Here is a 26,295-nt window from a genome sequence, read left to right on the forward strand (position 1 = left end):
ACCTATGTGGTTTCTGACCTCTTAGGTTTTGCTCTTCTGCCTCCCCCACCCCTCCACCTGCCTTGAATATCCTTTCCTGAGTCTTACTCAGGCGAACTGGTAGTCATCTCTTACCACTGGGCTTAAGGGTCACCTCTCCTGAAAGCTTTACCTGACCTACACCTTCTTTACATATGCCTATTGTTCCGCTTACCACACTGAATTACAATTATATTTATGTGTTTGTCTTTCCAAAGAGAATATCCTTGAGGGAAGGGACTATCTGCTTCCACATCAATGCTAGGCACTGCCTGGCACATAAATTACAACTAATATATGATATATGTGAATGAATTACTGTGGAAATAAATGAAGACCACCCAAATGAGAAAAAGATGCTTATTCTATGCCTTCTATAACAAAGCATTCAGCCACCATCACTTCTGTCTGGCAGAGACTCAAAGGCTGTCATGGAAGTGGAAAAACTTTAAAGTGGAAAAAAAAAAGTGGGGGAAAGTTTCATATATGCTCTGATTTGAGAGTATTAACATGGGGTGCTAGGTGGAAGCTCTATTCTTTTAACTATAAGAGATTAACTATAAGAGGCATCTTATGTAATTGTGTTGGGGAAGCATATTTGGCTTTGTTTAGTTGGTCCTGAGTTGGACAGGGTGGGACAAAAAATAGGGAAGCTTACAGTCATTGATCAGTCGAGAGTTCTGGGCTGATTGCCGCAGAGCTTGTGGGTCAGATTTCCAATTGTCATAAATGGTCTGGCATTTGTCCAGTTTATATATTCACTGTCTCATGACTACAGTTGACCTTGAACAACACAGGTTTGAACTGCACCAGTCCACTTATATGTGGGTTCTTTTTCAATAAATATGTATAGTACTGTAAATGTATGTTCTCTTCCTTATGATTTTTAAAATAACATTTTATTTCCTCTAGCTACTTTGGTGTAAGAAAACAGTATACAATACGTATAACATACAGAAAATGTGTTAATCAACTTTATGTTATCAGTAAGGCTACAACAGAAGGCTATTAGTAATTAAGTTTTTGGAGAGTCAAGTTACATGAGAATTTTTGACTGCACTGAGTCAGAACCCATAATCCCCACGGTGTTTAAGAATCGACTGTATTGTTTTTTTCCCTCCATTATCCTCACAGCATAGATGAGCTTCCTAACTTGCCTTCTCCTTCAGTTCTCAGTTCTTAATTGTCTTCTCTCTCCTTTTTTCCCTACTCTGCTTCAAGCATTATATTTTATCTGGACCCCAGAAGCTACGTTGAGTAGAATAGTTACATAAAATTAAGATTAACCACAAAATTATACAAATATCAGGCTATTTTTATTATTCCAGAACCCAGTTCAGTGCCTGGAGAAAACAAGTATTTTGGAATTTTTTTTTTTTAAATTCTTGAAGTTGCCTGCCTACTGTGCAGTTCTAAATCTGAAACCTATGTATATTTCAAACTCCAGTATTCCTGTTTATGTTTTAAACAGTATTTAACACATAGAGTTTGTGAACTATATTAGAACTTGAAGGTGCATTGAAACATCTAATTTACATTTCATAGCAACTGCTATAAAGCAGAAAAGAAACTTACATTATAATCCCAACACTTTCTTCATATACTTTCTTTGATTTGGACAATATTTCCTTGAATAAGTCCATATACCCTCAGGCATTTGTAAAGCATGATTCTTTACAAAAACCTGCAATGTTTATCTGATTAAAAGCTCACAGAGCTGAGTTCTGAGGTTTCCAGTTAGAGGGCCAGCGTGAGAGTGCTAGGTGGAAGCTCTATTCTTTTAATGACCTAGCCTTAGAAGTCACATATCTTCACTCTGCCACATATTATTTGTTAAAAGCAGGTCACTAACTCCCAGCCCACATTTAAGGGGAGGACAATTGGGCTCCACTTTTTTCAAAGGAGAAGTATTAAACAATTGGTAGACATATTTTTAAATCACCACAGTCCCCAAGGTGAAGTAGTCAAGGAAATTTACCCTTAGGGTTCAGTTTTGAGTTCTGTTCTATGTTGTAATCCTTTCAATGATCCAAAATTTCAATAAAAGTTTGATAGCACTACAGCTATGTGTTAGAGTACTTTGAGGAATGAAGGCGTAGCAGTACAAACAGATGACAACTATAGGAAGTGAATGACAAGTAGGATGATTGAAAATTTGACAAATGCAGAAAATCAGTGCCCCAGGTCATTCAGAGAAGTGAAAAGTCATGCTTCAGAGACACCAGCTGGGGAGACTGGGGAGACACCAGTAGGTCAAACTCTAAAACACTCATAGTAGTTGGGACATAGGAATGGTAAGAAAGATATTGATCCCCTTCTCTTGGTATCCATTCTAATTTTATTCAGTTGTGGGCACCTTCCCAATGCATAGCCCATGTGCATTTGAGGATTCTGACTCTACCCCTGGTTCTAAGAGTGGGGCATGCAAGCCTACAGTATTATGCAAAATTCCATTCCTTGGCCAAAGCTACTGTTTGGGAGTGGGCATATAGCTCCATTCCTGATAAAGAGACATATTTACTAGGGAAAATAAAAAGTTTATTTGCTTTACTTTGAAAATTCCTTCCCCTTCCCCCTACTCCCTAGATTCTTAATGACACTGAGTCAAACCAAACCTGAATTCCATTCTACATCTGGACATACAATTATTTAAGCTAATATCTTTTTTTTTTCTTTCTGGCTTTATCGAAATATAATAGCTAATATCTTTTATTGTTAAAGGTGATATGAAATAAGTACTATTCTTTCAACTTTTTGTGTTTAACAATTTTCACAATCAAAATGTAGGGGGAAAACTACACTAGATACCATTTTCAACCACCAAGTTTGCAAAGATTAAAATGTTTGATAAATACCATGTTCAAAAAGGGGTAAAAAAAAAACCCAAAAAAACAAAAAACCCCACTCTATTCTGCCAGATGCTTAGGCCCCAAACTTTGGAGTCATTCTTAATTCCTCTCTTGCCCTCATACCCCACATCCAATCCATGAGCAAAGCCTGTTGGTACTACCTTAAAAATATATCCAGAATCCACCCATTTCTCACTAACCTCACTACTACCGCCCTGGTCCAAACTACTATTTCTTACTGAATTATTGCAGTAGGTCTTTCTGCTGCTACACTTGCCCCCTACAGTCTGCTTTGAACACTGCAATTAATGTTATCCTTTCAAGTGTAAACCAGATCATGTCACTCCTCCAAACTCTCTAGTAGCTTCTCTTCTCAGAGTAAAAGCCCTAGTCCTGATAACCACACACACACACACACACACACACACACACACACACACATTACTGTTGTCAATAATACTGCATTCTCTACCTCTAACCTTTCTCACTGTTATTTTCTTTACTCACTTTACTGCAGCCACGCAGGCCTCCTGTTTCTAGAACATGACTGGTCCTCTTGCTTTAAGTTTTTTGTAATTAGTATCCCCTTCTCCAGAGCTTTTGTACATCTTTTTCTCCCTTCCTAGAGCCTTGTTCCTTTACCTCCTTCAGTCTTTGTTAAAATATCAACTCAGTGAGACCCACTGCAATGTTGTGATTTATAAGATATATATTTTTAGATATGTTTGGTTTTCATTAGCAATTCTTGGCTCACGGCTCCCAAACCTCTTGGAATTTTGTAAGATGATGAGAGCAACAGTAGTGTCTTTTGTTGTGTCAATAAGGTGACTTTTGAACCCCACCCAAGGATGGGAGCTAGTAGGAACCAAGCCTGTGGTTAGAGGGTTGGAATCTTCCCCTGACTACCAGGGAGGGGAAAGGGGCTTGAGGTTCAATCAATCACCAGTGGCTAATGACTTAATCATGACTACGTAATAAAGCCTCCATAAAAACTCAGAAGGACAGTTCTTTGGTCTTTTTCCATAGAACTTCCACAATGGGAAACCAGAATGCTTCTGTGTGCCACCGTGAGGGGACTCAAGCTCTATGAGGACAGAGGTCCTTCATTTGGGACCTCGCCCAGTGTACCTTTTCATCTAGCTGTTGATTCATATCCTTTACTATTCTTCGTAATAAATCAGTGACCTAGTGAGTAAATGGGTTCTCCTGAGTTCTGTGATCTGTTCTAGCAAATTAATCAAACTCATGGAGAGGGTCTTGGGAACTTCTGATTTATAGCCAGTCGGTTAGTAGTGCAGGTGACAACCTAGACTTGAGATTGGCATCCTAACTTGGAAGGGGTTGTTGGAAGCTCCAGTTTGTAGCTTTCATAGTCAGAAGCATAGGTAACAACTTGGGATTGCAACTGGTGTCCGAAGTGCAGAGTGGTCTTGTGGTACTGAGCCCTTTCCCTCTGGAACCTGAGTCTATCTCTGGGTAGATAGTGTCAGAATTGAGTTGGTGTGGGGAAGCCACATACACACACATTGGAATTGTGTCCAAGAACCCCTTTTTACCCACCCTAACTAACCATCTTATTTAAAATTTTAACTTTCTTTCCCACTCACACTTCTTGTATCGCCATTGTCCTTGCTATATCACCATTTTACAGACAATATATTTTACTCATTTACTGTCTGTCTTCCTGCAACTCAAATATAAACTTTATCAGAGCAGGAATTTGGCTCTAAGTATAAATAAAGGAGCTCTTTATGTTCTGATATATGATGATCTCAAAGATATACTGATAAATAAAAACTGACAGCTAACAGAAAACCTCATATCATATATAAAAATTAACTTGAAATAGATCATAGTTCTCAATATAAAGTCTAAAACTATAAAACTCATAAAAGAAAAAATAGGAAAAAATATTAGTGACTTTAGGTTTAGCAAATATTTCTTAGATTCAAAAGCAAAATCCATAAAAGAAAGACTTAATGCTTGTTCTTCATTAAAACTAAGATCTACTCTTTAAGAGACACTGCTAAGAGAATGAAGAGAAGAGACACACACTGGGAGAAAAAATATTGTCAAATCACATATCTGATAAAGAACTTGTCTGTATACTATAAAAAGAATACTCAAAACTGAATAAGAAAACAAACAACCCAATTATAAATTAGACCAAAGATTTAGACATGTCACCGAAAAAGATATACAGACAGCAAATAAGCACATGAGATGTTCAACTCATCAGTCACTAGGGGAATGAAGATTATAACTACAAAGTGTTATTACTACATACCCACGAGAATGGCTATAATGAAATAGGCAATGATTTGCCAAGAATATGGTCCCATGTGTGACCATATCATGAGGATCCTTAAACTGCTCTGGAGAAGCCTCCTGCCAAGAGCCAGCATCAACTTGACAGTCAGGTGAGTGAGCCATTGTGGAAGTGGGTTCTCAAGCCTCGGTCAGTCTTTCAGTAATGCAGCCCTGGCCAACATCTTGACTGCAACTTGAGATGCCCTAAGCCACAACCACTCATCTATGCCACCATCAAATTCCTCTCCCATAGGAATTGATAATGAATGTTTATTGCTGTTTTAAGCCACTATGTTTTGTAGTAATTTGTCATGGAACAGTGGATAACTAATATAGAGCTACATCAGATTAAAAGAAATAATATATACATTGGCTGGCACATAATAAAGCCTTTCATAAAAGTTAGCTGTTATCATTGTTGTCGTGCAGTGCACGTGTGTCCTTTTTCACCAGTGACTGCAAGTTTCTTATAAAGGAGGACTGTAGCTCATTCCTTTCTATTTTTTATTTTTCACTCTCTGCCTCTCCTCATCCTGCTCAGCCCCTTAGCACACTACTGGGCACACACATAACAGAAGCCTAATTAAGTAACTCTCAAAGGAAGGGAATTAAAACAAAAAATGAAACAATTTACCTTTGTCATTGTGAGGATAACTTTTTATTCCCCAAAATATTTAATTTTGTCTTCTGTTGCAGTCAGTGTAAATGTATGGGCTTTTATTTGCTAGTGTGTAATGAATAAGCTGTAAAGGCAAGAAAGACTAAGAGGTGAGGAGGAAAGACTTGATTGATTTAAAGGAAGCAGTGAAGAAGTAAGCATTGGACAAGGCAGAAGACCAGGTAAGAAGGTGAGGGATATGCTTGTAATATAAAGTAAAAAATGGGAATAGGACCTGGAGAGCATCCAGGAAACCCACATAGACAACCTGGGCTTCAACGTTTGATGTTCCCATCTGCTGCCGTAATTCGTTTTTCGTTAATGTTATTGTGATTGTTGTTTGTGTACGCTGCCTCCATAACCCTGGCTAGTTGCTTTGAGAATATATCTCAAATATATATTTGAATATATTTGAAAAATATAATTGAATATTTATAAAAAATTCAATACCACAGAGCATTAAAATTGCATCTACTTAGATAAATAACCCAAACCTCATCCCCTGCTGTTAGCTTATCTTTTTTTGTATGTCAAGGACAACAGACATCACATTCTTTGATAAAAGTCAAGGAAAATTTTGTAATTCTAGCCATGTTACTTAAGGAATTAAAAATATTTAAATCTATTCTTTATGATACAAAGTTCATACAATAATTGAGGTCACTGCGACATGGGCCTAAAATAAGGATATTATTGTTAGGAACAAAGCTTATTTTGTGAGATATCCCAAATTTGGTGCTCTTGTCATAGTCATCTTGGTTTCTTGCTTGGGAATTAGGTAACATGATGCCATTGATTTCTGTGACAGATGGATAGACAGTCATAAAGGAAAAATAGGTAATAATAATTGTAATAATAGTAATAAAAATGAACATTTGTTGAGTTCTAACAATATACCTGCTAGTGTAGTGAGAACTTAACATTCTTTTTCTGATTGAATCCTCAAACAATCCAATGAAGTACATGTTATTATTACCTTTAACAAATGAAGTAACTGAAACTTATATTAAGTCATGGAATTTCAGCTACCCTCTATTATCCTCCTTATTCTGACATTTTTTGACAGAATCATGACTAGGGCAAGGGCAGGATGAGTCAGAGATAAAGCTCTCTGTTTCTCCTTTTTATCTCACTTTAACTCATTCTATTTTGGTGGTTTATTACCTGATAAGACAAAGTTTGTTGATTGTGAACAAAGATCTATTTCAATTATTTAGGCCACGTTGAAGTGCCTTAAGAAGACATTACAGATGGGAGAAATTGGTATTGTAAAAATCTAATATATAGATTTATAATTTCGAGATTTAAAAAATAAGTTTAAATTATACATTTGAGAGACTTCAAAGAACATGTCAACATCCGAGAAGGAATAATTAGTTATAAGTAAATGAAAAAGTTTCATAGAGTTCAGGACATTTTATGCTGGATTACATTTTGGTAACACTTTGTCTTAACAGGTACATAAGTAGATGCTTTTAAGAGTACAGTTTTATCTATTTTATGGAAATAAACAGCAAAAAGAAGTGAGGGTATCAGTAGATGCAGAACTTGCAAAAAGGTGTAAAAATAATTATTTGGGGGCATTACTTAAAGAGTTTACAAGTTTCTGTCGAGGTAATGAGAATATGACAGAAATTAATAAATGAGGGAGGAAATGAGTAGCAAGGAGATTTGTATCCAAATAAGAATATGGATTTACCATATCAAAAAATATTTTTTTCTAACTATATCTGTTTCAATTTGATTTGAGCATAAAATGAACTGAAACTTCCTACTAGACAAGAACTAATGAAGCTTCAGTAACTTTTTTGGATTTTTGCCTATGATCCAGAGATGACATTATGTTTGTTGCTTAGATAAAAATTAGTAATTTTCATTGTTTCACTTTTTTTTTTTTTGGAAATAAGATCCTTTTGGAGAAATTTTAATAATAAAAAATGATGTCATGATTACAGTAACCACCATTCCCCCCCCAAAAAAAAGATGTGCAAAAGGAAAAAGTTTATTGCCTAAAGGATGATGAGACTGAAGTTCCAAAAGAAGATACCTTTCAATGTACTTCGATTAGATCTCTTACTTTTTAAAAACAGCTTGAGATATAATTCACATACAATAAAATTCACCCAATTCAATGGTTTTTAGTATATTCACTAAGGTTGTACAACCATCATCACAATATAATTTTAAAAGATTTTCATTAACCAAAAAGAAACTTTGTATCCATTTCTCAGATCTTTCACTTCGGTCCAAAGCAGATTTTCTTCAAGTTGATGTGAGACAACCTAGGAGATGTATAGTAACTGGTCTAGAGCTGCTGCTTGGGTTTAGAGAGGCATAGACATTTAAAAGGATAATGAGATACAAGACTTATTTATCTCATCTATTGGGTGCTAGCCTTTCCTTTTTTAAATTGAGGGGAAAATCACACAACATAAAATTAACCATTTTAACGATATCGATCTGTGAAAGTAAATATGTATTTTACCTATATTACTAGAAATAATGCAAAATATGAAATTGACACACAAGTTGAGACATGAATAAATGAAGAATATAACTCAGATATTTCTTATTTCTGACTAAAGAGGGAACATTATACTTTGTAGCACATTATTACTTCCCAACCTTCTAAAAATCTTGAACGTCTTAGTTCCAAGATAAATAGATGACAGAGTCCTTGCCATGAATGTGTCACCTGAATGAAATAAGGCACTACTACCTTTAATATCTAATATGCTTTTTTCGCTCTGTTCAAACAATATATTCTTTGATCATAGTCAGGATTTGGAATGGGTAATGTAGTTAAATTTAAAAACCCACTGCTCCACTGTACAATGTGTGTGTGTGTGTGTGTTGAATATCCCAAAAGGACCAAACTATCCATTCCTAAAGCCATGTTTTGCCCTAAGGGAAATATATGTAAGTCAGAGAAAGACATGAAGACTACAGTTGTACCTTGATTAAAGAGAGCCTTGTTAACACCAAGATTGTTTGGCTGTCTAGAAGTTTTTACACACCAAGGCAATGAACTACATAACAAGATGAAAGACAGGCAAAGGCACATTCTTCTTTGATGGGGTGACAGGACTGAGAAATGGGAGGCAGGGAAGGAGAACTACTTCAACTGCTTTCTCAGGAAGATGAGTTTTAGGAAAGATGCTGAAGATGAGCAACGGCATATTGATTCCCTTAAAACTGTTCCCCACATATCCCTTGAGAAGTCTTCCTGTATACATTTTTCAGTTCGAAACTGCTAAAATATATAATATCTTCTTATCCCTTCAGTTCTCACTGATTGCTCCATCTCTGAATTCCTATGGCTCTTATGGTCTATTTTTCATAACATAGGAGTCAGTTTCTCTTTAAGTGACTGTAAAGAAATCAGTCTTATTTTCATGTGTGGCTACTGAAATCAATATCAGTCTATACTATAATCATACCTCATGCCTAGTTATCTACAATGGCAGTTCAGAGAAAGAGGGTAATATATACTGGAAGGAGTCATTTTGGATCATCAAGAATGAGAATTTTGTTAAGAATGAAGGGAGAAATTCATTCTAGGGAAGAACATGTATCAGTTAGGATATAAACTAGCTGCTGTAACAAAGATTCAGGCTAACAGCAAATGCTTAAACGAGTTCTCTCATGTACCTGAACATGAGTTGTCCAGAGGTACTACTGTTATCCAAAAGGCAGCAGGTTTTTTTATACCTTTTGCTCTGCTACCTCTTAAGTATAGGTTTTGTCCTTATGGCCAAAACTGGTCAACATATTCTGGGTCTTTATTCTAGATGACAAGAAGGGAGAAAATTAGGAAAATATTCAAAGAGGACACAATCTTTCCTTTTAAAGGCAGAACCCTGATGTTTCCTGTCATTTACACTCACATCGTACTAGCTAAAATTTAGTCACACAGCCAATGCTAGCTGCAAGGGAAGCTAGGGAAAATATAAACTTGAGCTGGAAACCCATGAGCCCAAGATAAAACCTGGGGTTATAATTACTAAAGAAAATAAATGAGACTCTTTGAGACAACCACTGGTCTCATAGACGTAGAAAAGAAAATGACAGGAGCTAGAAGAGAGAATGTGGAAAACAACTGTCCTAGGAACATAAGAAAGTAAGTCTACAGTGTCTGAGGAGTTGCAAGTGTGGGAAGCTATTGAGGGTTTATAAAGACTATTACCAAGAAAGTTGTTTCTTTGCTTGCTATTTTTTTTTTTTTAGGAAAGTTTAAGTGTTGTTAAGATGTAGGATATAGTATGTGTAGATGTACTGAGAGGGGTATATCAGATATATATCAGATAGTCAGGGTGGGTTAGATCCTTGCTATTCAAAGTGTGGTCCAGAGTATGGCAGCATCAGCATTACCTGGGAGCTTGTCAGAAATGCGGAATCTCAGTCTCCACCCAGACCTACAGAATTATAATCTGCATTTTAGCAAATTCTTCAGGTAACTAATATCACGTTGAAGTCTGAGAAGCACTGGACTAGATTATGCTGTGATGGAATAATCCTAAAATTTTCATATCTTAAGAACAACATACTGATTGATACTCAAAGTCCATCTGGGATGAAGTGGGTAGCAAGTAGGTGACTCTGCTTGTCATCCTCACAAGACTGATGGAGGTTTCACCGTTTGAACATCAATAGTCATGTGGGAGGGGGAACTAATGAGTGGCTCTTGTGCTTCTCTCACATTTTATTTGCCAAAGCAAATTCCGTGACCATGCCTATCTTCAAGGAAGCAGGGAGAATAATCCCATCATGTACGTGGAAGACAGGGAATCAAAATACCAGTGAAGCTAGAGGATCCTGGTGGTAGGGAGGACTTTCAAAGGGTTATTACCATATAGATGTAAAGTGATCAGATACCGAGAAAGCATAATATCAATAGGAAGGAAAAGGAGAGCACCAAGAAAGGAACATTTCAGATTATTCTGAAGGGATAGTCAAGAAAGATTCTCATGTTTAGAGGCCGGCTGATTGGACAAATATGAAAGACTTTTGTAGAAAAGGAAAAATTTGGAGGAATTGGTTGGGGTGGGAGTGGAAAGGCTGAGTTTGAAATGGACGTGCTGAGTCAGCAATTAGGGTAGATATTCACCCTCTGCCTATTTTTCCAACCTCATCTTGTATCACTTCTGCCCTCACTCACCATGCTCCAGCTATACTGCCTTCCTTCCTTTCCTTCATACATCAATCTTGTTCTCACCTTAGGGTTGTTGTATCTGCTGTTTCTTCTGGAATGTTCTTCTCTGGGTCCATCGTGAGCTCCTACCTATCATTCAGAATGTAACACTATCATCTTCTCAGAAAGGCCTTTCCTGGTCATCCAAATGTAGCCACTCTGTCACATTTTATCATACCTCCCTGTTTCAGTTACCAACTTAGTGCCTATAGCTAACTGATATTTGTTTTGTCTATCCCCCTCCCCCATTAAAAACTAAGCTCCATGTGAGTGTGGACTCTGTCTGTCCTGTATCACCAGCTTCAAGTACATTGTCAGGCACAGGCTTGTTATTCAGTAAATATTTACTGAATGTTCACATAGAAATTTCAGTTAAAAAGCACGCAATAAGGGAAATACAGATAGGGTTCTAAAGAAAACAGATTTGGAGTTCTCTAAGGTATTAAAAGATGAACAAAGAGCATTAAACTTTTAGGAATGTTCCCCCTCAGTGAGTACAGAAGTGTAGGAGACTGAGATGTCTACAAGGTAGAACAGAGTGGTTCCTGACGCCAGGACAAAGTTCAGTGAGAGATGGGTGGATGGGGACAAGTGTTATCTCCTAGCCAAGAAAAATGGAAACAAGGAAAAGACCATCAGATTTGGGCAGGTCATTTGTGACCATTGAATAAAGGAGTAAAAATGTAGAGCTTTAGAAGAGAAAGGGTATAGCAAGCGTTAAGTCGTTTGTAGTTTTACTCTACAGTATTGAGTTTCTTTTTGAGGCCTATTTAAATCCAAGAGAAATGAGCTAGAGAAGAGGGAAGACTGAACATGCTGTAGAGGAAGGGTTCTTAACTTGAGATCAAGGGACCGCTAAGGGTCCATGAGTCACCTCAGGGGCTCTGTAAACTCAGAAATTACATGCGAAATTTTGTCCGTGCATGGCAGGTGGGAGGTGGAGAGAGGATGCAAGGATTTATATTTCATTATTTTCCAAAAGGTCGAGACCCAAAGGTTAATAACCACGGCTGAAGAGGAAGAAAACAGACGAGCAAAAAAAAAAAAAAAAAAAAAAAAAAAAAAAAAAAAAAAACACCGTGATAAACTTTAAGAAAAAGAAAAATATTGTAACAAAAGGTAAAGTTATAAACAGATGGAAAAGTTCACAATTGCATCATCATCTCTGTAAAATAGGTGTATTAAAGACAGCTAGAAACAGTGAGGAGGCTTGTACAAACACGCTCCAGTGAATGGAGACTAAAGATGCCGGGCAGACTGGAGTGGGGAAAGCGCCTGTTACTCAACCGAGTGTGCGTAGGTCCTGAACAACGTCACGGCCCGGAGGTGGTGCTCATGGCTGGGAATTGCAGGCATTGTTCTTTAACCAGGGTGCGTCCCTCCGACTCTAGCCAACCCGGCTGGCAAGGAACGGTCTTTTACAAAAGGCAATGATGAACAGGCAGTAGGGTTCATCAGGGCGTCAGCTGAAGAACAAGCTGTACATGCGAGTTTCCCCACAGTGGCCGTACTTTCCCTGCAGTGTTCCGGCAGTTGCCTCCAGTCCGGCCTCTCCACCTGTCTCTGAATCATCCCATTTCGACATCTTCCTTCCCTATCTCCAGCTCGCGGCTTGGCGCAGTGCCCATGGACAGTGGGTCCCCGGAGAATTCATTCATTCAACTGCGGGGTGTACTGGGCGACGTCGGGTGCAAGCTCAGTACCATACCTGAAGAACTCCAGGACCTCAGGAGTCAGCTCGCGGGCGGCCTGGGGCGGGGGGGCGAGGGGGAAGGGGAGGGCAACACTCCAGATCCGACCGGAGTCTAACGGGCCAGCGCCCGCCTGTCGTAACAAGTTCCCGAACAGACTCGCGGGGCGCGCCAGGGGATGCCCCGCTCAGGCTGGCTCCGCCTCCCACTAGCCCGAGATCCCGCGGGAACAGATCTCTCGGCTAGGGACCTGGGTGTCTCGGGATCTGGGGCGGGCGTTTGAGCACGGGCTCTAACGGCAGCCTTCAGCGGTTTGACCTTGAGGCCTGGCACTGACCCCTCCGGGCGACCCGACCCGCAGCGCCCGTAGCTCCACAGGCGCCAGTCTGCGGCCCAAATCCGGCCTCTATCCCCTCTGGCGCTTCGCTCTCTTCCTGTAGCCAATCGGATCCCGATGTGGTGCGGGCCAATGGCCGCGGTCAAAGTATCAAGGGTGGTTGAGCCTATCAAAGTTCAGCCTTAACTTTTACATGTCGGCCAATCAGTGGCCAATAAACAAGAAGCTTCCAAGATCAAAGGGGAAGGGGTGGGGTCTCAGCGGCAGCAATGCCGCGGGACGGAGGAATGACAGGCAACTTCACTAATACCGCAGACATATTTTTTTCTACGTATATAAGGGGGCGGGGCTAATTTGGCGGCGGCACCAATGGCTGGTTGGGGGGCGTGTCCCCGGGGCCAAGCGGGAGCCGGAGGCCCGGGGCTCTCTGGGCCGCGCCTGAGGGAGCAGGCCTAACAGGCCAGGGGCAACGGCCTTCCAACGGCACCCGGCAGGTGAGCGCCACCCAGCTGGCCCAGAGTGGTCGTGGAGCTAGAGGGGAGGGGTGCTGGCGGTGTGGCGGGGGGGCCGGCATCTGGGCCGGGGCGGAGCCCCGGGGAGTCGGCGCTGCTGGACGGGTGGCTGCAGCGGGGCGTGGGCCGGGGGGCCGGCGGCGGGGAGGCCGGGGCCTGCAGGCCCCCGGTACGGCAGGATCCGGACTCCGGACCGGACTATGAGGCGCTACCGGCCGGAGCCACTGTCACCACGCACATGGTGGCGGGCGCCGTGGCAGGGATTCTGGAGCACTGCGTGATGTACCCCATCGACTGCGTCAAGGTGAGACTTGGACCGGCTCCGAACCCGACCTGGGGCTGGCCCGACCCCTGGGTCCTGTCCGGAGCCAGGATCCCGGCCGAGAGCCGGAGCCGACATGAGTTGCTTCTTGGCTCCTGCCATCACCACACAATTCGGCTGATACTCCATGCAAGCAAGGTCCGGGCTGGGAGTTGATCCCAGTCAGGAACCAGGACCCGTTTCTAACCGTCAGTGAGATCTGAATCAGGACTCTGGAACGAAAATCTGTCAGCCCAAGCCCTGGATCTCAGCTGGGACTAAACAGGAATAGGGTGGGATGGGATGAGAACGGGTAAGTGTTACTAACTTGATTAAGGTGAAGCCAACTGCCTTGAATCAGATCCTAATGCCTTGAGATGTTCTCTAGGCGAGTGCTTTTACAAGCTCCTTGCTGTGTCTCCCCTAAAAAGTGTCGCGGCAGGAACCAGAATCTGGAATCTCTCAACTAGATAAAAAAAATTTACTTAATCTAACCCATGACTGATTGGAAATCATTGTGCAGTCAGAATTCAGAGTACCAGACTGGAAATAATGTGAGAAAGACCGTGTTCAGGAAAAGGTTTCGGTTTCTCTGTGCAGCAAACATATGACACCCCACCTATTTCCTGAACATGAAAATTGAGCTGGGATTAGGATTGTGCATGTGCAGAGAGAACATCAGCTCCTAAGGGAGAAATGGAACTGATAGTGTTATTTCTTTAGCCATCTGAAGTTGACAAAAAGGGAAAACTTGACTAGAAGGGAAGCATTACGACATAGGAAAGTGGATGTAAGTGTGAAGAAAACGAAATGAGCTCAAAACGAGGGCATGATTTGATGAAAGTAAATCTAGTTATTGCATCCCAGCCAAGGAGGCTGATTATTGATTAGAAGGTGTACAAGTCAGGTGCTTCTTAAGAAAGCTGAGTGAAGAGGGGAACCGATTATTCTTACAGTTCTTTTTCTTGTGCATGAGCTAAGGTACCAACCACTAAAAATGAGGACTAAATTGAGAAGTTATCTCGAGAGGTTTTGTTGAAATAAATGTAATAACAGACTGGTGCCTCCTTTACATGTTTAAGGGTATAATCAGACAACATCCTGTCAGTTCATTGATGTATGTTTTGTCTGCAAATTAGGAAAAATGTTATATATTCAGAAAGAAGAGAGTATCAACTTAGGAAATGCAGACTGTCTCTTCTGTTTCTTCCTGGTTCCAGTACCGTTTCATATTTCATTTGTAATGTGGATGAGGAAATGGAGAAAGTGCTCATTAAGCTTTGTGAATGACATTGAGTTGGTAGGAGTATTCTGGCACATTGCAAGATAACTCCTAACAAGAACTATACCCACTGAAAGAGTGGTAAATGTACTTCGCTAAAGTGAACATTAGAATTTTAAAAGCTCTTGTCAATGGGGAGGAATAGAAATAAACAGTAAAATCCATCAGAGAGAAGAAAATGGTTAGTGCTTTAACAATATTGAAATGTAAAATGGATAACTACAAATGAAAAAGATTCAGACATTTATGTAATGGAGTCTAGGTTGAATGACTGAATTGTTAATGTTATATATCCAAAAGTTAATATGATCTAACTGCAAAATAACATCACTATACTTAGACTGTGAGTAAAGAGCAGGGTCTAGAGTACTCTGTTTCAGGAAAGGTATCAAATGAAAACTAGATCAAAGAGCACAGTGAATATTATTTAATGACTTGAAAAATACAATGTAATGTTGACCGACTTAGAAATTACTATAACTTACCAATTTAAGTGTTGTTCCAATACCGTGGGAAGCTACCTCCTTACCCCATGTATTTATATAATGCTACTGTTGCTGTTAACATTTTACAGATTCTTTTCTGTTAGAAATGCCTCTAGAATATTTGGGTGCATATACTTAATGGGAGCAAATCTTTGTCCTATGACAAGATGGAATTGACTTTTTAGTAACTGAAACCATTCAGGATCAAATATGGTGGATAAAATGGCAGATCAAAATGGGTAGTACTGGTTAGAGTCAAAGATAAGGTGAGACCAGAAAGCAAGGAGACTGACTCCTGAGGCTGATAAACTCACCGAGGGAACATTTCTGAAGAAGAGTTCCAAAAATGTTTTGCATAATCACAGCATTGCTGGAAGTCACTTCTAGCCTTCCAGGGTAACTACAGTATTTTAAAGAACGGTTCTTACTCATTTACATAAGCTTTGGATTTTTTTCTTAAAAATGAGTCATACAACATTTTAGTCATGCCTCAACGCCCTACATTAAAGAAATAATTTTTTGATCTGGAGGAAAAAATGTTCAGGAGTCTTCAAAAACAAAAGCTTATTTTAGAAGAATCATTTGCCATTAATGCTGGGATGTAAATCACTAGAGGGAAAACACTAGGTGAGACCTGTAGGATTTAGTGTCAGTAGGTATGTTAAACACTTATGCAGACATGAAAGTAAAATTCATATATCTTCAGAAAAGGCTTCCCAGTTCACTTGTGCTGGGGCAGCTCTTCTTCCTCTTTACCATAAATGAGTGGTAGAGAGGAAGAGCAGCCCAACTGTACCCTAAGATTAGAGGCAGGTACCCATGTTGGAGCCTCAAGAGCAGCCACAGTGTTTGCAAATGAAAGCTGACATTGCCTCTTGGCATGTAAACCTGTGTCCCCCCAGCCACTTATCAGAGTCAAGGTGACTTAAAATGCCCTTGGGAGGGACCATGAGAAGTCAGCATAGCCTTGCTAGGCTATAGTTATTCAGCCAACTATTTCCATGATCATATAGGGAGGTTTAGGAACCCAAATAAATGTCAGTTTTCTTTTTCTAGGCTTTTATCTATAAAGGTATAGGCTCTAATACTTTTTATCTATAAAGGGATAAAGCACCAGGCTTTATCTATAGGGATAGGCTCTGCAACTTGGCGCAGTCGGAACTCTTCTCAAAGTCATCTGGCAGAGTACCCACCTGTCAGCAAGGTGCTGCTTTTTTTAGCTCTGTAGTGGTAAAGCAAATAGTCTACTCTCATAATAGGGGGAAAGAGCAAAGAGAAATTCTCTTTTCCAAATTCCAGATGTAAATGGATATCTATACACATTCACTGATGAATGGTTAGGGACTGGCAGCATTGGCTTATTTGATTTTCTTGTGTCTAATAATAATAATAATAAATATTCAATAAATGACAGTATCTGACATGCCTTATTTTCATTTAGTCCTTGAGACCACTTCATGAAGTAGACACCATTTTCATTATTTTGCAGATGAAAAAAAGGAGGCAAGTTAAATAACTTGTCCAAGGTCATATAGTTTAAGTGGTAGAGTCATGATTTGAACCCAGTCTGACTCCCAAGCCTTCCGTACAGCTTTTCAAAATCAGATTTCCAGAACTAAGCAAGGCACAGAATTTGAAAATAGTGTTTGTTCCTAAACATGACCTTCAGATTAATAGCTGGACATGTAAATCATAATCACAGAGAAACTTTAAAATGAAAACAATACAAATTAAATCTGATTTATTAAGGAGCAGTTAGTTGCCCATGCACATTTATGAAATGACTTATCCAGAGACAACAATGCCATGATCTGTAAGATGAACTAATACTTTTGAGAATCATATTTAAATACAATCATAGCTTTATATTTCTAGCATCTCATAAATTACCAATGGTTTTTACATGCCTCAACTCTTTGAATCCACACAACGGACCTATGTGCCAGCCATTCTTAGTCTTATTCTACAGACGATAATATTGAAACTCAGAGAGGTTAAGTGACATACCCAAGACCACACATTTAGCAAAGCGGGGGCTTAAACTCAGGCTTTCTAACTCAAATCTAGCTTGTATTTTACCAAACCACTTATCTCCCTACTAGTAGCTTTTCTTCAAAGTCAGGCAGTGGTTTTTGTTATATTAAAGGCTATTAATATATTCTTACTTAGAGATTTTGTCTTTCTCCAAAAGATAGATTTATTGGTCCACAAATTAGGGGAGCCACATTTGTATATTTGGCATTGCTTATGCCTGGGTCCTTACCATAAAGGAAATTTTCATTGAGTTAAAATTGTGAGTCACATTTAGATGTGTGTAAAATGTTCAGAGTAACTTGCCCACAGTCTAGGTTTCTCTTGGAGGTGAAGGGTTCCAAGCCTCTGAGGCCAGATCTTTCAAGACTGGTTGCCTAACCATGCCCTTGACTCCAGCAAAGCAGTGCAATTTCTGAGTATTCTCCCTATACAAGATCAGTTCCAAACAAACCTATAGAAACATAATTGTTAAGCTACCAGGCCCAGTTTATCTGTTAGTAGCCATAGCCTGCAAAGACCTGTAGCCTTTCTGAATAATTCATCTGATGAATTTTATACCCCTTGCATGATGTGAAAGATTAGTAAGTACACCCTCGACTGGACGTTTATGAATTTGTGTTTTGAGAAGTGGAAGAGTGTGTCAAATTGTGATAAGTGATACTGTGTATTTCTAATCAAACTTCCAGTAATTAATCTTTTAAGCTCCTAGTTCTTTCTTGGTAGCAGGCAGGAGAAAATAGTATAGAGGAATGTTGATTGCTTGTGGCTAATTAGGACCTGTCAATCTGGTTAGTTTCTGGTAATCCGGTTAGTTATTTTTTTCTCCCATGCTCTTGAGAAAAGGCATTACTCTTGGGTTCCAAATGGCCAACAGAAAAGTTTAAGCTTTTAAATACAGATTGAATCAGCAATGAAGTAAGAATTTAAATCGTACTTGGGCATCAGTTACCTCTGTTGGCTCACTAATGGCTGATTCTCTGAATTGGTGCAGGCACAGCTAAGATTCATTCATTTTTTCATTTATTCATTCGGCAAACACATCTTGAGTGCTTACTGTGTTCCAGGCACTGGATATTGATTTTATTATTAACCGTTAGTCCCTGTGCTACCTTAACCTTGAAACAGAGCAACAGACAGATCTTCATTGGGAGACACACCATTCAGAGAAGGTCTATGATTTGGAGAAGTGTTTCAAATAAGATTAATTTCCCAAATTTCAATAAAACTTTGTCTAGTAATATACAAAGTGTCTACCAGGAGCATTTGCAATCTTGCTCTCTGGCATATTTGTCAGTTTGGCTCAAACAAATTGTTATAAAGATTCTCTACAGGTTTGGACATTTCTCATGTTGACAGACTCATATAAATGGAATCATACAGTATATACTCTTATGTCTTCTGACTTATTTCATTTAACATTGTGCCTGTGAGATTCATCTGTGATAATATGTGTAACAGAAGTAAAAAGAAAAAGTGTATACCATAAACTTTCATTCCATTCATTGAATCCTCTAGAGATTCCAAGGATTATAGTTCATGGAGACTGATTTTATTAACCAATGCCAATTTAGGGATTCAGTCAATTTAGATTAGCAATCTGGAAGCCCCTTTAGTTTTAGAGACTGGGTTGGTTTTTACCTTCATAGAAAGAAAGTAAACTTTCTTTTCCTGGAAAATTAGAGTAGCATCTATTAGGAATGCTATGTCTGCCAAGATTTTTTCTTACAGACTCAGCTGCCAGTGCCAAAGAGTCTGAAAAAGTCAGATTATCATCAAAGTTATATCAAAGGATGAGCCATCATCTCATTAGTCAATGTAGTGTTTGGTCAGGAAGCAGGCCCAGGATCAGTCTTCAGAAACGCATAAAGTATGTCGTAGATAGTAAACACTTGACTTTAGAATCTCTTTGTAAAGAATCTTAGCCTGAGTTATTAAAGGCACAAAAGCAACTTCTGAAATGGGGACTTGATATTTGTTGCTGGAGCTATGGATCATTTTGGAGTTCAGAGACACCAGGGGACGATATTCTTGGGGAAAAAAAGGTATTCCATTTTTAGAGTCATAAAATGACTAGGGGGAAAAAAAGTCCAAGGCTTGGAAAGATTGGATATAGATTTGGAAGGAAATAAAACTGGATGCCAGGTATCCCTCCTGCATGCTGGCATGATTCCACAAAGAAAGTCTGCTCAGTGCCCAAGGCCTGAGTGTTGAGGTTGAACAACACTTCGGCATCACTGACATTACTCTTCGTTCTATAATTTCAGACCCGGATGCAGAGCCTACAACCTGACCCAGCGGCCCGCTATCGCAATGTGTTGGAGGCCCTCTGGAGGATTATGAGAACGGAGGGCCTGTGGAGGCCCATGCGGGGGCTGAACGTCACAGCAACAGGCGCGGGGCCTGCCCACGCCCTCTATTTTGCCTGCTACGAAAAGTTAAAAAAGACATTGAGTGATATAATCCACCCTGGGGGCAATAGCCATATTGCCAATGGTATTGAGCCTTCCTGTGCTGGTTCCCCCACCTAACCCATCTCTTTGGGCTTTGCTGCTGTCAATGCTTTCCAGTCTCAGCGTGGTTTGGAGCTGAAGCTTTGGGCTGGGGTAGGCCAGATTACAGGGGAGGGACTTCCAAACCTGATGTTCTCAGACAACTGGCCGCTTCAACCCCACCCCTCCTTTGAGGCACCTCAACAAAGGGTTACAGTATCCTCCCTTACCTACCAGCTTGACTCTCTCATCTTCTCCCTGGCATCAACTTCTAATGCCTTGGTAATGTTGAGACACACACTGAACTACCCCCATTGTATATTTATTGATAGTCGGGTGATGTCCTGTCCCTCAGGGCAGGATCACCCCCAGGTGCCCAAGGAAGACACTAATGGAGCCCCAGCTCTTCATCTCACCTTTTCAGGATCCTAACTGACCAGAGGCAGTTTGGGTCATTGAGAACATGATAAGATCTCAAGTGAATGGGGGCAGGACCAAGGGACTTATGTATGGAGAAACCACAGTGTTGGAAGTTGTGTGGAAGTAAGGGAAGGGATAGCAATCTGAAGATTGAGGATTGTCTGAAAACCAAATTGAGTGTGGAGAGGAGAAGGTGAGGAAAGGTCTACATAGACAGAAGTTCGGATTTAGAGATGGGTTGGGCAGCATAGGGCAGCAGGATAGAAGGTGATGTTCTGTAGTGAAGATCCGACCCGTCCTTCATGTTCTCCCTCCATTGGATTCAGTTGATATGCTGACATCTCTTGGCAGCAGTGTTTCTGCTTCCTGTTTGGGGCATGATCTGCATTTGTTCTCAGAACCACCTTTATTGGTAAAATCTGGGCTTTATTTATTTTTTTTTTTGACTTCCCAACCTTAATATCCTAGATGTGGAATGTACATTGGTGACCTTACGAAGTTGGTAGGAACAAATATCTTCATTTCTGGGGACAGGAGTGTAGGAGCAGTGGGTGCCCATTTTTTGAACTGGCTCTTAACATCGTTCCCTCTCGGCGCTGAGGTTTAGCACAGCCACTCCCCTTCATTCTGGGGCCTCAGTGAATCAGTCGTCCTCTCCAGGCCTTACATGTGGCAGTTGTTTTCTCCTTTGCAGGTGCGGCCGGGTGTGTGGCGACATTACTTCATGATGCAGCCATGAATCCAGCTGAAGGTAACGATTCCTCACCCTCTCTCTCAGTGGGCAGCTGCATCTGCGTCTCTGGGCTTTTCCTTTATTTCTGGTTTGCAGAAGAAAGCTGAGGAGCACCCCATCAGTTTTGGTAGGAAATCCTGCCATGTTACCTTGTCTTGCCACCAGGGGGCGCTCCTCCCATGTTAGTACTTAGCAGGAGTCCCTTGGACAGGAAGCATATTCATTGAGATTTAAGTAATCTTTGGGGCTTCCCTAGAAAAAGATAAGGCTCTACTTGGCCTGTTTCTCGGCCTTCTTAGAAGTCCCCTTTGTAGTGGATTTGATCTTATCTGAAATATTAGCAGATTATTTCACTTCGAAGAGGTGGAAATGGATTTTGACAGTTGAAAATACTGCCATGTAGGAATGAAGATAGTTGAGAGGAATGAAAGAGTAAATTGGAGAGTTCATTCTCTGCACTATGGCTTGGATCTTTGCATTTTAGTTGGAGAACGAGGTACCCATGCAAATATGAAGGGGTAGCATAGTTGCATGTTCCTTAAGTTCCATTTTTTTGCCTGTCTGGGCAAGGCCATGGTTTGGAAAGGGCTAAAGCTAAGGATGAGATCCACAGAGCTCACAACATGTTATCTGCTTCTTGAGGGATTAGGAGATATTTGGAAACTAAAACCACTCTTCTTTGCTAAGAATTTTGTTTTTGGTGGTACTTCTTCCTCTCCTGTGGGAGGGAGTGAACGTCCTCATGTCCTAAGAGTTAGGTGTTCGTAGTACCTGGGGATTAGGATCATTAGGCTATATGTTTATTATCATCTTCACTGCCACTGAGTCACTTCTTGTTTTATGAGTTGTAATTGTAGCTAGGTGCTTATTTCAAGGAAGCCTCTGGAGTCTCTGAACCATAGATAGATCTTACATGTTATTTGACTGGTTTTAAAGAAATCCTGCCAGAAGTGGGTCTGTTATTTTTTGTCTCTTACCAACCCTCTCTGATCCCCTCCTCTCAAAAAAGGGAAGCCTTAACTTTTCAGGCCAACTGACTGCTTGCTCATTTTTTTTTCTCTCCATCATATTGGCTGATCCGCTGACTTGGAACTGAATCTGGCACTTGCTCAACTGTTGGTTACCTTCGCCATTTCTTCCTTCTCGTTGATGACACCACCAGTGGTCAAGCAGAGGATGCAGATGTACAACTCACCATACCACCGGGTGACAGACTGTGTACGGGCAGTGTGGCAAAATGAAGGGGCCGGGGCCTTTTACCGCAGCTACACCACCCAGTTAGCCATGAACGTTCCTTTCCAAGCCATTCACTTCATGACCTACGAATTCCTGCAGGAGCACTTTAACCCCCAGAGACGGTACAACCCCAGCTCCCACGTCCTCTCCGGAGCCTGTGCAGGAGCTGTAGCTGCCGCTGCCACAACCCCACTGGACGTTTGCAAAACACTGCTCAACACCCAGGAGTCCCTGGCTTTGAACTCAAACTTCACAGGACATATTACAGGCATGGCTAGTGCCTTCAGGACGGTATATCAAGTAGGTGGAGTGACCGCCTACTTCCGAGGGGTGCAGGCGAGAGTCATTTACCAGATCCCCTCCACAGCCATCGCATGGTCTGTGTATGAGTTCTTCAAATACCTAATTACTAAACGGCAAGAAGAGTGGAGGGCAGGCAAGTGAAGCAGCACTGAGTGGAGCCAGGGGTTGAGACAACACTGCTGCGCCCCGCCGACTCCAGCCACATTCTCTGTCTCCTGGCATGCTCCAGCCTCGAGTGGAGTTGGAAGGAAGGTCGGGGGCTCTCCCCAGGCTATTGGTGTTCTGGCTAACACCAGTTCCTGCCAACTTCCGTTGCCACCACCTTTCCTTCCAGGCCCTAAATAGGTGCAGCAAAGCACACCATAGCACCTTTGACAACCTCTCTCCCTCCTGGGCCTGATGACCTGCTCTAGACTGTTATAGAGGGATAAGCAGCTCCTTCCCCTGGTTCCTAATAAAAAGCCTTTAAATTAAATCGTTTCATTGGGTTTGTCTTGCCAAAGGGGAAGTGAAATGCTGTCAACTATTCTTGACTTGAAGCATAAGCGGAGGGGCCCAAGGGAAGGTCTATTGTGATCCATAGTTTTTGTTTCTGCTGATTATCATGGTGATTTAAGACCCTGGGGCCTTACTCCCCTTGTTTTATTAATAGGCTACAAGGAATCACCCTGATGGCAGGAACAATAGGCCTTTGACAGATCCTCCCTAAACAGGTGATCTTGATCCCACTATTGCCTTTTCCCTAGGGCAGTGGTGTGGCACAGAAGAAGTAGAGGATCTCTGTGTTCTAATTCTCAGCTCTGCCTACAGAGTTCCAAGTGGCACTTCATTTTGTAATGTAGTTGCAAAACAAATTATTTAGTGCTGCAAGTCCTGAAGATGATGTGGTACATAAGAACACCTTTCATTTGGTTTTAAGACTTTTGCAAGTACTTTAGCATATGTGATCTCACCTGTTCTCACAAAAGCTGTAAAGTAGGCAGTGCAGGTATCTCTGTTTTGCAGATAAGGAAAGCTCATAGAGGCTGTGGCTTGTTCAAGGTCTCACAGGAAGTGCATAACTGGGACCCTAACCCAGAAATTTTGTCCCCAGAAATGAAGCTAACTGTGCCTTCTTACAGATGGGAAATGAGTGGAGGGTTTGCACTCCAACCTGCCACCTGAGAAGCTTCCTACCTGACAACCACTCAGCTCTGCTGAGAAACTTTCAGGAATGGGGCTTTCACTGTGCTTTTGAGTTAGTCTGTTCTCTTGTTTGGTTATCTCTAGTTATGAAGCTTTGATCTGTCATCCTTCTTATGTCATCTGTCATTCATTCATTCAGTAACTACTGAGTGTCTGTCAGGCACTGGTGTTGGGGATACATGATAAAACCATCCGATCCCTCAAGGAGCTTATTGTCTGGAGAAGAAGATAGAGGTAAACAGGCAATTACAAGATAAAATGACAAGAAATAAGATAGGGTAAACCTAGAATACTGGTTTGGAGGATGTAGGATTATCAGCCTGGCCTTGGGTGACTGGGGATAGGCTTTTGGAGGAAGTGACATCTGGGTAACACCTGGAAGGCAAATAAGCTAACTAGGTGAAGAAGAGTGTGGAAATGTTCTAGGCTAAGCCTTGAATAAGAAGTGTTTGGGGTTAGGTGTGCAAGTGGTTTGGTAGGACTGACACCTTCTGGGCAAGGCATGTGGCTAAGAACCAAGCAGGGGCAGAGTCTTAAAAGCAATACTTAGTTTAGAGTTTATCCTGAAGGCAGTGCAGAGGCATTTCAGGATTTTAAGCAAAGGTACGGTGTGATCGAATTTACAATTTAAACAGATTACTGAGGCTCTCTGAAAAAAACTTACAGGAGTTAGACCAGACGGGCAGGCCGATTGGTCATGAGGTTGTCACAGTCATCCAGGCAAGGCTGCAGGGTGGTCTAGACCAGGACTGTGGCAAGGGAGATGGAGAAAAGTGCTAGATTGGAGTGGCGTTAGGGTTGTAGAAGCAATAGGATTCGGTTACAGAACAAATCTTGACCTCCTTCCACCTGAGAGCCCTCCAAATATCTATGGAGACTCATATCTGAATGCACTTGAAAAAAATCTGTCAATAAAATGGCAGGGTCTCCTGTTTTAAGCCATATTTAAGTAAGCTCTGCTGCCCCTCTGATATAGCAAAGGAAAAGAGAGATGTTAGTAGTACAAAGCAGTAGTCACTGGAGTTTGACTCACCTATGGAGTAAAAAGAGCTTGCTGAGATCATTTCAGGGGTCAGTTCAGAGGGTTTGCTAGTAAAAATGGAAGAGAATAGCTGCCTTCCTAAGCACAAGAGCAAAGGGAATTCTCTCCACACCCTGTTCCTGCAGTCACCTTTACAGAGCCACTGCCTGGCAGAGTATCCAGACTACAGTAAGCATTGTGGCAATCAAGTCCATTTTTCAAGAATAGGATGTGAGGTAATTTCTGAAAGACTTGTAGTCACTAAAGACCCCTTCTGTTCACAAGTAATGAGAAAAGAATGCCAAGGTGACTTTCCCATCTCCAATTGTGTTCTAGCTACAGGAGGACAGTTAGTTTGGAATTTGGACAGGACATAAGATTTTACAGATCTCTGGATCCAATCACTGAAAGAGATAGAGGCAGAACAGTATGAAAAGTTTAAGCAGTTCCGGACGCCATTGACTGGTTGCCTGGGTCAGGAAGCAAGCCTCACGTCCACCGGGCTCTCCATCCCCATGAGAGCTGTGGGCATTTGGGACATTCCCAAGGCCTCTCTGGAAAGCCAGTAGGTTGTATGGCACCTAGAGGATCCAGGACCAAGCCACCATCAAGTGCTCAGTTCCTGCACAGTGCTATACGACGGGGAAAGCAAGAAAGTAAGTAACAATTTAGCCAGAATAAACTTAATGGAAGGGACAAGACCAACGTGAAGGAAACGACAATCTGGTAATAACACAAGACCATCTATAGCCGTGTGCTGGATTATACAGAAGAATGAGATTGAGAGAAAAGATGAGATAAGTGGAGGTCAGAGTTAACAGGAAAGAGGTGGCTTTGCTGAATAAAATAAAATAATTTTGTAAAAGCCAATAAAAATTGAGCATCGCTAATTTTATAAGATTTAGAAAACAGAAAATACTTCTAATCCCATTACCCAGAGAATGACATTTTGATGTACACATCATCTAGTATTTTTATGCATATTTTTGTTAATTTTCCCAAATCATCCTAAATCTGATCACACTGTAACCAGCCTCTTTCACACAGTAGTATACCATGCCATCTTTCCACATGATTAAATTTTCTTCCATCATCTTAGTGTAAATAACCACACATTTCATTGTACAAACGTACAAAAGTTTATTTAGTCCGTCCTTATTGCACCTTTATAATAATTTATTATCGAGAGCATTTTTGGTGGGTAGGTAGAGTCTGAATGACTAAAAGGAGAATAGGGTAA

The 26,295-nt window shown here is 41.0% G+C and overlaps 1 protein-coding gene across 1 annotated transcript; it reads left to right on the top strand.

The window, feature by feature from the left end:
* Positions 1–13,479: 13,479 nt before the first annotated feature.
* On the top strand, positions 13,480–23,324 carry SLC25A28 (solute carrier family 25 member 28). Its single transcript, XM_039871539.1, has 4 exons — positions 13,480–13,870; positions 19,933–20,161; positions 21,272–21,328; positions 22,473–23,324. Exons 1-4 carry the CDS (start codon positions 13,805–13,807, stop codon positions 22,988–22,990), a joined length of 870 nt encoding a protein of 289 aa, XP_039727473.1. The 5' UTR covers positions 13,480–13,804; the 3' UTR covers positions 22,991–23,324.
* Positions 23,325–26,295: the final 2,971 nt, after the last annotated feature.

This window comes from Pteropus medius, unplaced genomic scaffold (assembly GCF_902729225.1).
Source record: "Pteropus medius unplaced genomic scaffold, Ma_sr-lr_union100, whole genome shotgun sequence".
Taxonomy (NCBI): domain Eukaryota; kingdom Metazoa; phylum Chordata; class Mammalia; order Chiroptera; family Pteropodidae; genus Pteropus; species Pteropus medius.